General features: G+C 47.1%; 1 protein-coding gene across 11 annotated transcripts in view; it reads left to right on the top strand.

The window, feature by feature from the left end:
- The window catches only part of LOC124007149 (disks large homolog 4-like), a 118266-nt gene that overhangs the window by 43340 nt on the left and 58779 nt on the right, over positions 1-16147 (top strand). For 2 of the 11 annotated variants that reach the window (XM_046317507.1, XM_046317485.1), the window contains exon 1: positions 9705-10193. The exons of 2 other annotated variants lie outside the window; for them this stretch is intronic. In XM_046317507.1, the coding sequence (XP_046173463.1) occupies positions 10077-10193 (117 nt within the window). In that variant the 5' untranslated portion in view covers positions 9705-10076. Of the gene's footprint in view, positions 1-1271; positions 1454-9704; positions 10194-15185; positions 16058-16147 lie in introns of those variants that run through there. 7 more of the 11 variants (XR_006833883.1, XM_046317495.1, XM_046317555.1 and 4 more) reach the window with 5 other exon arrangements.

The following is a 16147-nucleotide window of genomic DNA, read 5'->3' as shown; positions in this document are numbered from 1 at the left end:
GGACCTGGGGACTGCGAAAAGAACCCTGGTGGCATGTCTGGTGGGGAAAGTATGTTCTGGACCTGGGGACTGTGAAAAGACCCCTGGTGGCATGTCTGGTGGGGTAAGTGTGTGTGTCTCAGTGCTTTGTGTAAGTTGACTGTTTGCACATCTGGTTTGAGGATTGTGAATACATTTGGCAAATAGCAATTTCACGTTCTAGGTTATGGTACTAAAGCTACAGATTATTCCAAAGGCCAAGAAAAACATTTTTGTTCTGTGGCTATAGGTTGTTTTGGAATTGGACCAGCCAATAGCTCATTTGAGTTGCAGATGATTTGGCCTACTAATACTTCTACTGTTGCTTAGGTAGCTCCACATCATGTTGATTATAATGTGTACTCCAGAATGTGTGCTGCCAAAACACAGTTAGCTGTAATTGACCCTGCACAGTGCTTTCTCAAATGACAAATATTTTGGTTGGATTCCATGTGTCCTCATTTGAAAAAGCTGCAACAATATCACAGTCCAATACAGTGTTTCCTCCACTCTCAATTCCCACCGCTGTCTCAGACCTGAGTCATATAGAAGGAATCTAAATGAGGAAGGAAAGGGGGAGGTGTGTGTGTGTGTCAGAGAGAGAGAGAGAGAGAGAGAGAGAGAGAGAGTGAGAGTGAGAGAGAGAGAGAGAGAGAGAGAGAGAGAGAGAGAGAGAGAGAGAGAGAGAGAGAGAGAGAGAGAGAGAGAGAGAGAGAGAGAGAGAGAGAGAGAGAGAGAGAGAGAGAGAGAGAGAGAGAGAGAGAGAGAGAGAGAGAGTGAGAGTGAGAGAGAGAGAGAGAGAGAGAGAGAGAGAGAGAGAGAGAGAGAGAGAGAGAGAGAGAGAGAGAGAGAGAGAGAGAGAGAGAGAGAGAGAGAGAGAGAGAGAGAGAGAGAGAGAGAGAGAGAGAGAGAGAGAGAGAGAGAGAGAGAGAGAGAGAGAGAGAGAGAGAGAGAGAGAGAGAGAGAGAGAGAGAGAGTAAGAACAGTACTGCATGTTTGACTGGAAGAGCAGAAAATACATGCGAAAAGCGTAGGTGAGGTCTACACTCTCTTTCTCCTTCTCTCCCTCTCTCTCAATTCTCTCTCTCTCTCCCCTCACTGGCTGTGACAAAGATATTTTGTGAGTCACGGCTGGATCAGTCCGCCAGCTCTCTCTGTTCAGACCCTAGCCTTAACACTGAGACATACCCTACACCAACTCTGTCTTCCAGGAAAAACTCTCTCTCCTTATCTGCTACGACAACCCCCCCCCCCCTCCGTCTCTTCCCCTCCCCACTTCTCTTTTTTATTTCACCCCTACCCATCCACAGTCTCCCATCTCTCTCTCCCCCCATCCCTCCATCCCTCCTTTACTGCGGGTGTCTGAGAGGCTGTTTTTCTGTGTCTCTCGCTCATGAAGGGCCGCACTAAGCTCCCTTCCCTCTGCTCGTGTGTGGTAGGTACATTTACCTCTCTCTGTGTCTGTTGTTCTTTCCTCTCATTCGCTCTCTCCGTCTGTGTCTGGCATGTCAGGTCCAAGTGTTGTTGATGAGTGGGTAGTTGCTGTGGGAGACGGGGGTCAATCTGTCGGTCTGTCTGGTCATCTATAGCTTAGCACTGATAGGAGCTGGAGGTAAAATCTCTGCTTTTGTCGTATGTCGTGCATGCTGTATTTGGGTGTGTTCCTTAGATTTATAGTTATGCAGGCATACGTGTGTGTGTAAGGCAGGGTGGGGACTTGTGTGAGAGCGTATGAACGTGCCCTGGCACATGTGGGTCTGTGTCAGAGTAAGTGCATATTGAGAGTGGTTTTAGTAGACTTGTTGAACACAGGTGTACATGGATGTATGTGCCTTTGATATACTCCCTCTGTTAGATAATATTTGTTAGTGTGTGTTAGTCTGTAGTGTGTGTGTGTGTGTATATTGTTTCTATTTACAGTGTGTGTGTGTGTGTGTGTGTGTGTGTGTGTGTGTGTGTGTGTGTGTGTGTGTGTGTGTGTGTGTGTGTGTGTGTGTGTGTGTGTGTGTGTGTGTGTGTGTGTGTGTGTGTGTGTGTGTGTGTGTGTGTGTGTGTGTGTGTGTGTGTGTGTGTGTGTGTGTGTGTGTGTGTGTGTGTGTGTGTGTGTGTGCGTGCGTGTGTGTGTGTGTAAATGCATTAATGGGAACATGAGAGCATTGATTAGTTACTGGGAGCCAAGGTCTCCTCCAGGCTTAATAAGCTGAGTGGACATAAACAGTGCCTGAGCTGTCTGGCCATTACTGAACTGAGAGATTACTTAATGTAGCCAGGCGCACAGAGCTGTGTGGTGTGTGTTTGTTTGTGTGTGTGTATTGCTGCGTGCGTGTCAGTCTCACTGTGTTTGTTGTGTCTCAGGGTGGCGGGTGTCTCGTCTGGAGTGGTGTGACAAGGTGACGTGTGTCAGGTCATTGTATGTCCAGAGATGATGCAGGTCTCAGTGGTCATAGAGAGGTATTGGGGGAGACAGACTGGGGCTAAGGGAGGGACATCAGACCCTGTAACTATTCACTCCACTACAATTGGCCACTGATGAAACCTCATATCCCTAATGCAGGTAGGTGCATTTAGCATGTCTAGAAAAGAGCAGAAGCCAACAGACAGGATTCTATGAATGTCTTTGTTCGTGTGTGTGTGTGTGTGTGTGTGTGTGTGTGTGTGTGTGCGTGCGTGCGTGCGTGTGCGTGCGTGCATGTGCGTGCATGTGCGTGTGTGCATGTGTGCATGTGTCAGGGTGAAAGGGACATATTGTTTTGTCACATGGGTCACAGGGGCCTTGGTCACATTGGCTGTAATCTGTGGTCTGAAAGCAGAAGTAATTCGTTTGCACCAACACATTATGCTATATATAGCTGTCATCTGCATGCATTGACAGCATTGGCATAACACATCGTTACGGTAAATTATGCACTGTGGATGTAGTTCTTGTGGAGAACCTACATTAGTACATGTTCTATAGAAATACAGGACATGAGGTTTTAAAAAGGGTTGGGCATAGATGACGCCTGTGTTAAAGTGACCAAACGTCTGTTGACTGCGCCTCTAAAGAGGCAACAGGTCTCTGGCCTTCCCACTGGAGAGGACGAAAGGATGTCTTCCTGCAATGTTAGTGTTTACCAATCTGTTCGCAGAGACCCCCAGGATTGGACGTTACTCCTCCAGCCCAGCGCCAGATCCAACTAGTCAAATGACCAAGCCTTTGGTCAGTATCGAACCAGGCGTGTTAGTCGTCGCTGGCGTTGAGCTGGAAGATAAACGTCTAGTCCTGTGGGTCCCTGATGAGGCTTCTCCTTTTCAGGTTGTCCAACACTGTTTGCTGTAGGTCTTCAACAGATAGCAACAGGTAGAATTCTCTCAACAGGTCCTTTCAGATAGCGCCACTCCTTGGGCTTCATATCGTGAATATCTGACAATCTGCAAGAGCTGTTATGCCGGGATTCTATTTCTGTTACCTTATAACTGTTTTTGAGTTGATGATACCATTCATAGTGCTTTCATCTGACCTTCCACTGAGACAATGACAGTAGTAGTATACAGTAGTAATCACATTTACATAGAAACTGTGTGCAGAGAGTCTTATACCGGCCAAAATCCCATTCCCATTTTGATCTGAATGGTCCACAAAACATTCTGTGATGAGAGAAGAAAGAGAACCCTATTACAACCAAGCTTGAATTTATTCAGGGTTAGTTAGCTTGAATATCTCCAGGGTTAGTTAGCTTGAATATCTCCAGGGTTAGTTAGCTTGAATATCTCCAGGGTTAGTTAGCTTGAATATCTCCAGGGTTAGTTAGCTTGAATATCTCCAGGGTTAGTTAGCTTGAATATCTCCAGGGTTAGTTAGCTTGAATATCTCCAGGGTTAGTTAGCTTGAATATCTCCAGGGTTAGTTTGCTTGAATATCTCCAGGGTTAGTTAGCTTGAATATCTCCAGGGTTAGTTTGCTTGAATATCTCCAGGGTTAGTTAGCTTGAATATCTCCAGGGTTAGTTAGCTTGAATATCTCCAGGGTTAGTTTGCTTGAATATCTCCAGGGTTAGTTTGCTTGAATTTATCCAGGGTTAGTTAGCTTGAATTTATCCAGGGTTAGTTAGTTTAGAATTTATCCAGGGTTAGTTAGCTTGGATTTACCCAGGGTTAGTTAGTTTAGAATTTATCTAGGGTTAGTTAGTTTAGAATTTATCCAGGGTTAGTTAGCTTGAATATCTCCAGGGTTAGTTAGTTTAGAATTTATCCAGAGCTAGTAAGCTTTAATATCTCCATGGTTAGTTAGTTTAGAATTTATCCAGGGTTAGTTAGCTTGAATATCTCCAGGGTTAGTTAGTTTAGAATTTATCCAGGGTTAGTTAGTTTAGAATTTATCCAGGGTTAGTTAGCTTGAATATCTCCAGGGTTACTTAGTTTAGAATTTATCCAGGGTTAGTTAGCTTGAATATCTCCAGGGTTAGTTAGCTTGGAATTCATCCAGAGTTAGTTAGCTTGAAGTTAAACAAGGCCATTGTATCCAGTAACCCTGGTGGGAGGAGTCTGTATGTTGGTCCAAGCCCTGTAGGGAGGCACCCAGTAATGAGTCTCAACACTTCCCTGCTTGGAACAATGTTACAACAGTTTAGATTACCTTTAACCAGCCCTACCAATAAAGGTATAATTCACCCAAATTCATTAATTGGTTCATGAATTCATCTGCTTTTTGTTTTGTAGTCTATGGGTCAGGAGTGACTGTAACCTACAAATAGGCTTTTGTCACTTAAATACAATAACAACGTATCCCCGGTGTTATAATCAAACCTAAGTCACATCAAATCACGGAAGAAAGGAGACTGTATCAGTCAAGGCCAATGTGGAAGGAGGAAGGAGACCTATGGCCTGACTATACTATGCAGGAGGCTGTACAGGAGAGTTCATGACTGTACACTATAGGAGGCTGTACAGGAGAGTTCATGACTGTACACTGTAAGAGGATGTACAGGAGAGTTCATAACTGTACACTGTAGGAGGCTGTATAGGAGAGTTCATGACTGTACACTGTAGGAGGCTGTACAGGAGAGTTCATGACTGTACACTGTAGGAGGCTGTACAGGAGAGTTCATGACTGTACACTGTAGGAGGCTGAACAGGAGAGTTCATGACTGTACACTGTAGGAGGCTGTATAGGAGAGTTCATGACTGTACACTGTAGGAGGCTGTACAGGAGAGTTCATGACTGTACACTGTAGGAGGCTGTACAGGAGAGTTCATGACTGTACACTGTAGGAGGCTGTACAGGAGAGTTCATGACTGTACAATGTAGGAGGCTGTATAGGAGAGTTCATGACTGTACACTGTAGGAGGCTGTACAGGAGAGTTCATGACTGTATACTGTAGGAGGCTGTATAGGAGAGTTCATGACTGTACACTGTAGGAGGATTTATAGGAGAGTTCATGAGGACTGACTGTACACTGTAGGAGGCTGTATAGGAGAGTTCATGACTGTACACTGTAGGAGGCTGTATAGGATAGTTAATGATGACTGACACTGTAGGAGGCTGTATAGGAGAGTTCATGAGGACTGACTGTACACTGTAGGAGGCTGTATAGGAGAGTTCATGATGACTGACTGTACACTGTAGGAGGATTTATAGGAGAGTTCATGAGGACTGACTGTACACTGTAGGAGGCTGTATAGGAGAGTTCATGACTGTACACTATAGGAGGCTGTATAGGAGAGTGCATGAGGACTGACTGTGCACTGTAGGAGGATGTATAGGAGAGTTCATGACTGTACACTGTAGGAGGCTGTATAGGATAGTTAATGATGACTGACACTGTAGGAGGCTGTATAGGAGAGTTCATGAGGACTGACTGTACACTGTAGGAGGCTGTATAGGAGAGTTCATGATGACTGACTGTACACTGTAGGAGGATTTATAGGAGAGTTCATGACTGTACACTATAGGAGGCTGTATAGGAGAGTTCATGAGGACTGTGCACTGTAGGAGGATGTATAGGAGAGTTCATGACTGTACACTGTAGGAGGCTGTATAGGAGAGTTCATGAGGACTGACTGTGCACTGTAGGAGGATGTATAGGAGAGTTCATGAGGACTGACTGTACACTCTAGGAGGCTGTATAGGAGAGTTCATGAGGACTGACACTGTAGGAGGCTGTATAGGATAGTTCATGACTGTACACTATAGGAGGCTGTATAGGAGAGTTCATGAGGACTGACTGTACACTGTAGGATGTCGTATAGGAGAGTTCATGAGGACTGACTGTACACTGTAGGAGAGTGTATAGGAGAGTTCATGAGGACTGACTGTACACTGTAGGAGAGTGTATAGGAGAGTCCATGAGGACTGACTGTACACTGTAGGAGGCTGTATAGGAGAGTCCATGAGGACTGACTGTATACTGTAGGAGGTTGTATAGGAGAGTTCATGAGGACTGACACTGTAGGAGGCTGTATAGGAGAGTTCATGAGGACTGACTGTGCACTGTAGGAGGCTGTATAGGAGAGTTCATGAGGACTGGCTGTACACTATAGGAGGCTGTATAGGAGTGTTCATGACTGTACACTGTAGGAGGCTGTATAGGAGAGTCCATGACTGTACACTGTAGGAGGCTGTATAGGATAGTCCATGAGGACTGTCTGTAAACTATAGGAGGCTGTATAGGAGAGTCCATGAGGACTGACTGTACACTGTAGGAGGTTGTATAGGAGAGTTCATGAGGACTGACACTGTAGGAGACTGTATAGGATAGTTCATGACTGTACACTGTAGGAGGCTGTATAGGAGAGTCCATGAGGACTGACTGTACACTGTAGGAGGCTGTATAGGAGAGTTCATGAGGACTGACACTGTAGGAGGCTGTATAGGATAGTTAATGACTGTACACTGTAGGAGGCTGTATAGGAGAGTTCATGAGGACTGACTGTACACTATAGGAGGCTGTATAGGAGAGTCCATGACTGTACACTGTAGGAGGCTGTATAGGATAGTTCATGAGGATGTGTGCAGCCATCCTTTAGAGGAACATGGCGTCCTGACCATCAGGCAGCTAGCCAATGGACTATTCGATGGGGAATCCCGCCCCCTGCAGATGTTGTCATGGAAACGATCTGGCTCTTGTGGGGTTTCCTCTCTCTTCTGTGTGCTTGTTCACCCAATGCAGTGCAGAGCTGGGATGTGAAGTTTACCACTACACAATGCACTGCTGGGATATAAAAATCACTGATACACAACGCAGCAGTGAGATGGAAAACATTATTACACAATGCCAACTCTCAATGTAGCAGCTGTGGATAGTAGTTGATTTGTTTTGCGAGTTCTATTTTAGAAAATGGGGGGGGGGGTGTTGATGACTAAACAGGAACCTTTCAAAGATCCAGAAAAACGTGCATTTTTGATCATATATCCAAGCAGAGTCCCATGTGATGCGAGAGCTAGAAAGCAGTACTGCCAGATCCCACTGAGGGGCAGGCCAGCCCCACGTATAGGCTGCTGTGACCGTGGCAGCTAGGGGCCACACTGTCTGTGGCTAGCCATATAAGACACCAGACATTGACTTACATCATGGTATGTGTCCATAACCAACAATATTATCCAGAGCCTCTTTAAACAGGCTATTAGTGTTTTGCGTAACAGTGTTTGGAAGGACTCCAGTGTCTTCTAATATGGATAATGCATATGTTCTCTTGACTGTTTATTATACAATTAGCGATGATTTCCTTTGGGTTATTGTGACTAACAGCTTGTGGCAGTATGCATCTATCAATGCAATCTTTACCTTGTTTGTCACCATGTGTTTGTTTGGATATATCTGAGTATTTTATCAAAGTACTGCCTCCACAATGTTTGGTACACCGCAACCAAGGTCGAAGCTCTATTTCAGAGCAAAATATCCATGGAAACCGCGTTGTGAGGCTACAAAGCACAGCATGCTTCGTCATCTACACACAATAACGGATCATGCAGAAACAGCTAGAACCACCAACGTGTTCTCTCTCTCTCTCTCTGTCTCTCTGTCTCTCTCACACACACACACACACATACATGCATATATATATATATTTATTTATTTCTATTTGTTTTTCTTTTCTACTTGCTGCTTTGTTCCATTCTATTATTTGTGGGCAAATAATAACATGGCTTTAATGTTTTATGAAACAGTGAGCTTTCTTGTTGCTTACATTGAGATCTCTCAGATCTAAGTGTTTTGGCATTGATCGGATAAAGAGCCCCATGGAGTAGCTTTGTTGTGTACACAATTGATTTGTTAGTTTATGAACCACTGTGGTCTGTCTGCATCCACAGCAGGTAAAACTGAATCCAGGATGTTGCACGGAAACTGGAAATGTTGAACTTCTTTTGGAATAATAACAGCCCACACATACAAATGTTATCGTTCGCCACACTTTACCTGACCGAGTCTTATTACAGGGGGGAGACAAGGTTTTTGGAATGACATGAAAAGGGTAGTTTATCTTTGCACACCCTGTGCGCCTCGACCGGTTGCATCTGTTCCATTTAACATTGACGTCATTCGAGAGCGTGGAGCCCCGCGCCGCAGTCGGTCCTGAGATGAATGCACAATATTTAGTCCACCTGCTTCTCTCGCTCCACCTTGTGGACGCAGTCAGCCAGCACCTACCACTTGAACCGTTGGATTCCGATCCGTTTAGTGCTACGTGTGTGTGAGAGTGAGTGAGTGAGTGAGTGAGTGAGTGAGTGAGTGAGTGAGTGAGTGAGTGAGTGAGTGAGTGAGTGGTGAGTGAGTGAGTGAGTGAGTGAGTGAGTGAGTGAGTGAGAGAGAGAGAGAGAGAGAGAGAGAGAGAGAGAGAGAGAGAGAGAGAGAGAGAGAGAGAGAGAGAGAGAGAGAAAGAGGCATATTAGGCCTAATCTGGACAATAATTATTTCCCGGAAGAGGTAGAGACTATAGTCTTTGCTATGTGTTTTAGCTAGGCCTCTGCTAAGTGCTTTCTTATGAGCATAGAGTATGGAGGCTCTGTCATACAATGCTACTAAGACCTTGGATGACCTTGTGTGAGTTTGTGTCTCTGCGGGTTTGATCCTAAGCGTCTACTTAGATTGTTTTAAGACGGGTCTTTCAGTGCTAACAATACCGCCGCATGCTGACATAGGCCTACAGGTGTGACCGCGTTTGCACGCTGAAAAGAGCGTGTTGCTGGCCACTGCTGTGTTGAAGCTTTATTCGCATTTCAGGACCATGGACAGTTCCGTGTAGACACTTTTCCATTGGTCCACGGGGGGGCGCCAGTAGCACACCATAGGCACAATAGACAATTGTATGATCGCAGCAGATTTGGTGTGAGCGTGAGCAGCAGACAGTGTGAGGAGACTATGATGTGGGAACGTCAGCTCATGATAGTAAATAATTTACTGTATTCGCTTGTGTGCATGTTTTGATTACAAGTAACCTATACCGTCTAATATCAGTCGTGCATGATGTGTTATAATCGATAGCCTATGTCCGCGTGGGAGCCAATAGCATAACTGCTTTTGTCTTGCTTCACAGATGCAGACCCTATATGTTCCAATTAGAAGTGCGCATGAAATCCAAACCTTACGGTGGAGAGAGAGAGAGAGAGAGAGAGAGAGAGAGAGAGAGAGAGAGAGAGAGAGAGAGAGAGAGAGAGAGAGAGAGAGAGAGAAAGAGCGAGGGGAGAGAGAGAAAGAGCGAGGAGAGAGAGAGAGAGCGATGGGAGAGAGAGAGCGATGGGAGAGAGAGAGAGAGAGCGAGCGAGGCCGATGTGGATGAAGACTTGTGCGAATCATGAATGATGGTGTTCTTGTAACACTTGAATAGGCGGAACATGAGGGAACAACAGCATTTCAACCTTAACATCTGTCCGGTGGCCAAGCTGCAATCCATAATTCATGCTCGTGAACGTAAAGTTATTTTTGAGTTGAACATCGGATTTCAACGTTGGGTAGCCTAGCACGTCTTCGGGTAGCCTACCAACCGTGCACAGCCTAGTCACCTGCCTCGACTCCCGCTCTTCAACCCTCCCTCTTCTCCAGCATCGCGGCTCTGGTGGTGGACGGGTATAGTCTGGTATATGGGTGTTGAACTGATGTCTCCGCCTGTTAGGAATCTAAAGTGCCCCTCGCCGGTGATGTGTCAGTGTAAGGTCATCTGCAGCAACCGGACTCTCTCCCTCATGTTCGGTTGCAAGGTAAGCTTAGAACAGGTTCGGTGTAACAGTTGTTGCAGCGACGCTATTACGTCGACGGAGAGAGAACGCGAGGAGATGATGAGCCGATTTAAAAAGATGAATGAGATACCATAGTGCGCGCGCGTGTGTCGGTGTGTGTATTTGTGCGTAAGCATGTTCCTAGTTTGTGTTCAAAGTGCTACACAAGCCTCAACCATTCTGTTTACACAATTAAATTGCTGACTGGGCATTGTGATCATTTCCCCACAGATAACCCACTGCCTTACACTTAGGTGACTGTTGTGTTTTCACTTTCCCCATTATGATTTCCATCGCCGATTATCTGGGGTTTTGAAATGTGACCATCTGCAATATGTGTTACATGTGTTCCCTGGTAGTCCAGGCCTGCGCGTGTGGATTATTCACGCCTCATAATACGGTACGGTATGCTCAGATCAACACCGTGGTCATGCGTGGTTGCACGCCGACATTTAGATGTTTCATTTCCATAGGCCATTTACATGGAATATCGACCGGCATAGCCTATCTGAGCCAGCCATGCATGTTACGTAGATGGTACCGTTTGATTATCTTGTAAAGACACGAACAACTCACATTATACTTCACAGTTGTGCTGTTCGGGACAATGGGCGGGGTGTAAACCAGCGGGAGCATTGTTCTGCTTTACCACACAGCTGTGTGGTCATGAGTTGTGTGTTTTGCTTCCCGACAAAAAAGAGATACAGATATAGCTTGTTGTGCTTGTAATCTGAGCGAGTTGTTGGTGACCTTGGGATAAATCGCTAAAGGCGTTCACTTTGATGACACCCATCATTCCATATAGGATGCTAATTGGTAGGGGCGGTGTCTATTGTGAATCACTAGTGTAAGGAATGGTGCCACTGCTAATTAAATCCCTCTCATGGAGACCAGACTGTGTCTATATTGACTGTATTTAATGCCACCAGCCTTGGTAGGCAAAAGGTATTTTGGAGTGAGTTAATTGAAACGGTCTTTAGAACGTCTGTAGAACCAGTAGATTTGTCACCCAGTGGTGAGCTAGGCGTGTGTGTTTCCAGTTGGGCAACCACAGCCTGTGTATATAAGTTAAAGGCCCAATGCAGCTGATTTGATCTCAATATCAAATCATTCCTGGGTGACAAGTACCTTCCTGTTGTTGTTTTTTTCTCTTCAATTCAAAATGGTCACAACAAAGAGCAGTTTCTCAAGCAAGAATTGTGCTAGAACTGTCTGAGTGAGGGACCTAGTTGAATGAGCCTAATGGGAGGAATATGTAACCTGAAAACTAGCGTGGTGATGTCCCCAGGCAGGCCAAAACTCCATCCCACCAAAAGTATTTTTAAACAGCACTTACACTAAAATGGCGTCATCGTTTTCCTAATTTCACAGAGTTATTCCAACCTCGTAGTGTGGAAATATATGTCAAACATAGGAAAGAAATCAAGTTTTTGACTTCACTGGTCCTTTAATGCCGTCTACAACGCTTTCAAAGACACTTACTAATAAGATTGGGGTTGTCATATGGCCTTATCTGTAGGTTTGAGTGCCTCATCCACCCCCCTCCCATTTTCAGGTGTTTCCGGCCTGACAGCTTGCTCTGTCTCCTTCCACATGGCATGGAATGGGTCTTCTGCCTGTTTTCCTCCCAGTCTGTTAGCTGTATCTAGCCAACCATTTCTTATGTGAATCTGCCAAATGGCCATGCTGTGTCCACTAGCAAGGTGCCTAGGACTCCCTCCTTGATCTGGCCACAGTGCTGTGTGAAAGTGGGTGTTCTCTCTGGCCCACTGATTGACGGGGCTGTCTCTGACGTGTACAGATCCTTGGGTTCCCCCATGACACCCAGGAAGCACCTCTACTTCACCTCCTCTCACCTCCCTTCAGCACCAGACACTACTGCCCACCTTCCCTCCCACCCTCAACACCATCCTGGTCCACACCCACACTCAAATAGACTCCAGTCCAAAGCCACTACAAATAGCAATATGTCCCCTCCTCCCCTTCTACTCAGATCACCATGTGAACACGAGGCACTGGTGAGAATTGTTGGAGCGTACCAATCATTTGAAGTGTATTGAAAATCAAAATGGAAGTACTAACATGCACTTATACAAAAGGGGAGACAGTTGGCCAGCACTTGGTTTCAGTCTTAGCATGATTTATTGTTCTTCCTGTTTCACATGCTGGAAATAGGTCAATTTCCTGCCTACTTCCTGGGTACTACTGGACCAGGCTATTGTTCCACTGTGTGTGTTATGTTCCAATACTTTCTCTACACTGCTCAACTCCTAAGGCGATCTCCACGGTGGCGATGTCCTGAATGAACCTCCGTGACGCACGTTCACCTCTCCACCTAGCAGTCACGATAGTGCTAGTCACTCCACGTTCACCTCTCCACCTAGCAGTCACGATAGTGCTAGTCACTCCACGTTCACCTCTCCACCTAGCAGTCACGATAGTGCTAGTCACTCCACGTTCACCTCTCCACCTAGCAGTCACGATAGTGCTAGTCACTCCACGTTCACCTCTCCACCTAGCAGTCACGATAGTGCTAGTCACTCCACGTTCACCTCTCCACCTAGCAGTCACGATAGTGCTAGTCACTCCACGTTCACCTCTCCACCTAGCAGTCACGATAGTGCTAGTCACTCCACGTTCACCTCTCCACCTAGCAGTCACGATAGTGCTAGTCACTCCACGTTCACCTCTCCACCTAGCAGTCACGATAGTGCTAGTCACTCCACGTTCACCTCTCCACCTAGCAGTCACGATAGTGCTAGTCACTCCACGTTCACCTCTCCACCTAGCAGTCTCGATAGTGCTAGTCACTCCACGTTCACCTCTCCACCTAGCAGTCACGATAGTGCTAGTCACTCCACGTTCACCTCTCCACCTAGCAGTCACGATAGTGCTAGTCACTCCACGTTCACCTCTCCACCTAGCAGTCACGATAGTGCTAGTCACTCCACGTTCAACTCTCCACCTAGCAGTCACGATAGTGCTAGTCACTCCACGTTCACCTCTCCACCTAGCAGTCTCGATAGTGCTAGTCACTCCACGTTCACCTCTCCACCTAGCAGTCACAATAGTGCTAGTCACTCCACGTTCACCTCTCCACCTAGCAGTCACGATAGTGCTAGTCACTCCACGTTCACCTCTCCACCTAGCAGTCACGATAGTGCTAGTCACTCCACGTTCACCTCTCCACCTAGCAGTCACGATAGTGCTAGTCACTCCACGTTCACCTCTCCACCTAGCAGTCACGATAGTGCTAGTCACTCCACGTTCACCTCTCCACCTAGCAGTCACGATAGTGCTAGTCACTCCACGTTCACCTCTCCACCTAGCAGTCACGATAGTGCTAGTCACTCCACGTTCACCTCTCCACCTAGCAGTCACGATAGTGCTAGTCACTCCACGTTCACCTCTCCACCTAGCAGTCACGATAGTGCTAGTCACTCCACGTTCACCTCTCCACCTAGCAGTCTCGATAGTGCTAGTCACTCCACGTTCACCTCTCCACCTAGCAGTCACGATAGTGCTAGTCACTCCACGTTCACCTCTCCACCTAGCAGTCACGATAGTGCTAGTCACTCCACGTTCACCTCTCCACCTAGCAGTCACGATAGTGCTAGTCACTCCACGTTCACCTCTCCACCTAGCAGTCACGATAGTGCTAGTCACTCCACGTTCACCTCTCCACCTAGCAGTCACGATAGTGCTAGTCACTCCACGTTCACCTCTCCACCTAGCAGTCACGATAGTGCTAGTCACTCCACGTTCACCTCTCCACCTAGCAGTCACGATAGTGCTAGTCACTCCACGTTCACCTCTCCACCTAGCAGTCTCGATAGTGCTAGTCACTCCGTTCACCTCTCCACCTAGCAGTCACGATAGTGCTAGTCACTCCACGTTCACCTCTCCACCTAGCAGTCACGATAGTGCTAGTCACTCCACGTTCCACTCTCCACCTAGCAGTCACGATAGTGCTAGTCACTCCACGTTCACCTCTCCACCTAGCAGTCACGATAGTGCTAGTCACTCCACGTTCACCTCTCCACCTAGCAGTCTCGATAGTGCTAGTCACTCCACGTTCACCTCTCCACCTAGCAGTCACGATAGTGCTAGTCACTCCACGTTCACCTCTCCACCTAGCAGTCACGATAGTGCTAGTCACTCCACGTTCACCTCTCCACCTAGCAGTCACGATAGTGCTAGTCACTCCACGTTCACCTCTCCACCTAGCAGTCACGATAGTGCTAGTCACTCCACGTTCACCTCTCCACCTAGCAGTCACGATAGTGCTAGTCACTCCACGTTCACCTCTCCACCTAGCAGTCACGATAGTGCTAGTCACTCCACGTTCACCTCTCCACCTAGCAGTCACGATAGTGCTAGTCACTCCACGTTCACCTCTCCACCTAGCAGTCACGATAGTGCTAGTCACTCCACGTTCACCTCTCCACCTAGCAGTCACGATAGTGCTAGTCACTCCACGTTCACCTCTCCACCTAGCAGTCTCGATAGTGCTAGTCACTCCACGTTCACCTCTCCACCTAGCAGTCACGATAGTGCTAGTCACTCCACGTTCACCTCTCCACCTAGCAGTCACGATAGTGCTAGTCACTCCATGTTCACCTCTCCACCTAGCAGTCTCGATAGTGCTAGTCACTCCACGTTCACCTCTCCACCTAGCAGTCACGATAGTGCTAGTCACTCCACTGTCATTGAAACCCCTGGTTTTTATGTGGAAGAGAGCGATTGAGGAAGTTCTGCTGTGCACTTTGCTGCGGTTTAGTACTCCTATTGGCAGTATGTTTAAATATTCCACTTCCTGAAATGAAGTCAGCGGAGCTTGTAAGCTTTCCTAGAGACCCATCATCAAAACTTGAAAGCTGTGTTTAGTGTGACCTGGTTTGAGTTGCTGTTCTGGTTGAGGGGGGTGGGGGAGGTCTTTGAGGATAGCAGTTCAAGTTGAGGCTAACTCTCCCAGTTGTGAATGGTTAAAGACAGTTCCGACCGAACGTGGGGATCAATACTCAGCACACCCAGGGAATTTACTTATGAGCTCTCTACCGGAAAACACTGGGCTGTATTCTCTACCGGAACACTGGGCTGTACTCTCTACCGGAACACTGGGCTGTACTCTCTACCGGAACACTGGGCTGTATTCTCTACCGGAACACTGGGCTGTACTCTCTACCGGAACACTGGGCTGTACTCTCTACCGGAACACTGGGCTGTACTCTCTACCGGAACACTGGGCTGTACTCTCTACCGGAACACTGGGCTGTACTCTCTACCGGAACACTGGGCTGTACTCTCTACCGGAACACTGGGCTGTACTCTCTACCGGAACACTGGGCTGTACTCTCTACCGGAACACTGGGCTGTACTCTCTACCGGAACACTGGGCTGTACTCTCTACCGGAACACTGGGCTGTACTCTCTACCGGAACACTGGGCTGTACTCTCTACCGGAACACTGGGCTGTACTCTCTACCGGAACACTGGGCTGTACTCTCTACCGGAAAACACTGGGCTGTACTCTCTACCGGAACACTGGGCTGTACTCTCTACCGGAACACTGGGCTGTACTCTCTACCGGAACACTGGGCTGTACTCTCTACTGGAACACTGGGCTGTACTCTCTACCGGAACACTGGGCTGTACTCTCTACCGGAACACTGGGCTACTCACAGGAACCCAAGGACCCGCTGTCACTCACTGCCAACAAGCCAATAACACAATCAATAAGCCTGTAATACTCCTCACCTGCCTGCCCCCACAAAGACTCAGATGGCCATGAGTCATATGAGTCAGATCCTGCAGTTCTCCGTAGGAATGTAAATCGGTGTTGTCTTGTAAGTGTTCAGCTTATTCAGAGAGTTCTATTCTGGGGGTATGCACTTCAGACGGCTAGCTGGCTTAGTAGTTTCACTAACACACTTTCC

Source organism: Oncorhynchus gorbuscha, linkage group LG02 (assembly GCF_021184085.1).
Source record: "Oncorhynchus gorbuscha isolate QuinsamMale2020 ecotype Even-year linkage group LG02, OgorEven_v1.0, whole genome shotgun sequence".
In the NCBI taxonomy this organism is placed as follows: Eukaryota; Metazoa; Chordata; class Actinopteri; order Salmoniformes; family Salmonidae; genus Oncorhynchus; species Oncorhynchus gorbuscha.
Note: the sequence above shows the minus strand (reverse complement) of the source record. Positions and strands in the feature narration are given on the sequence as shown.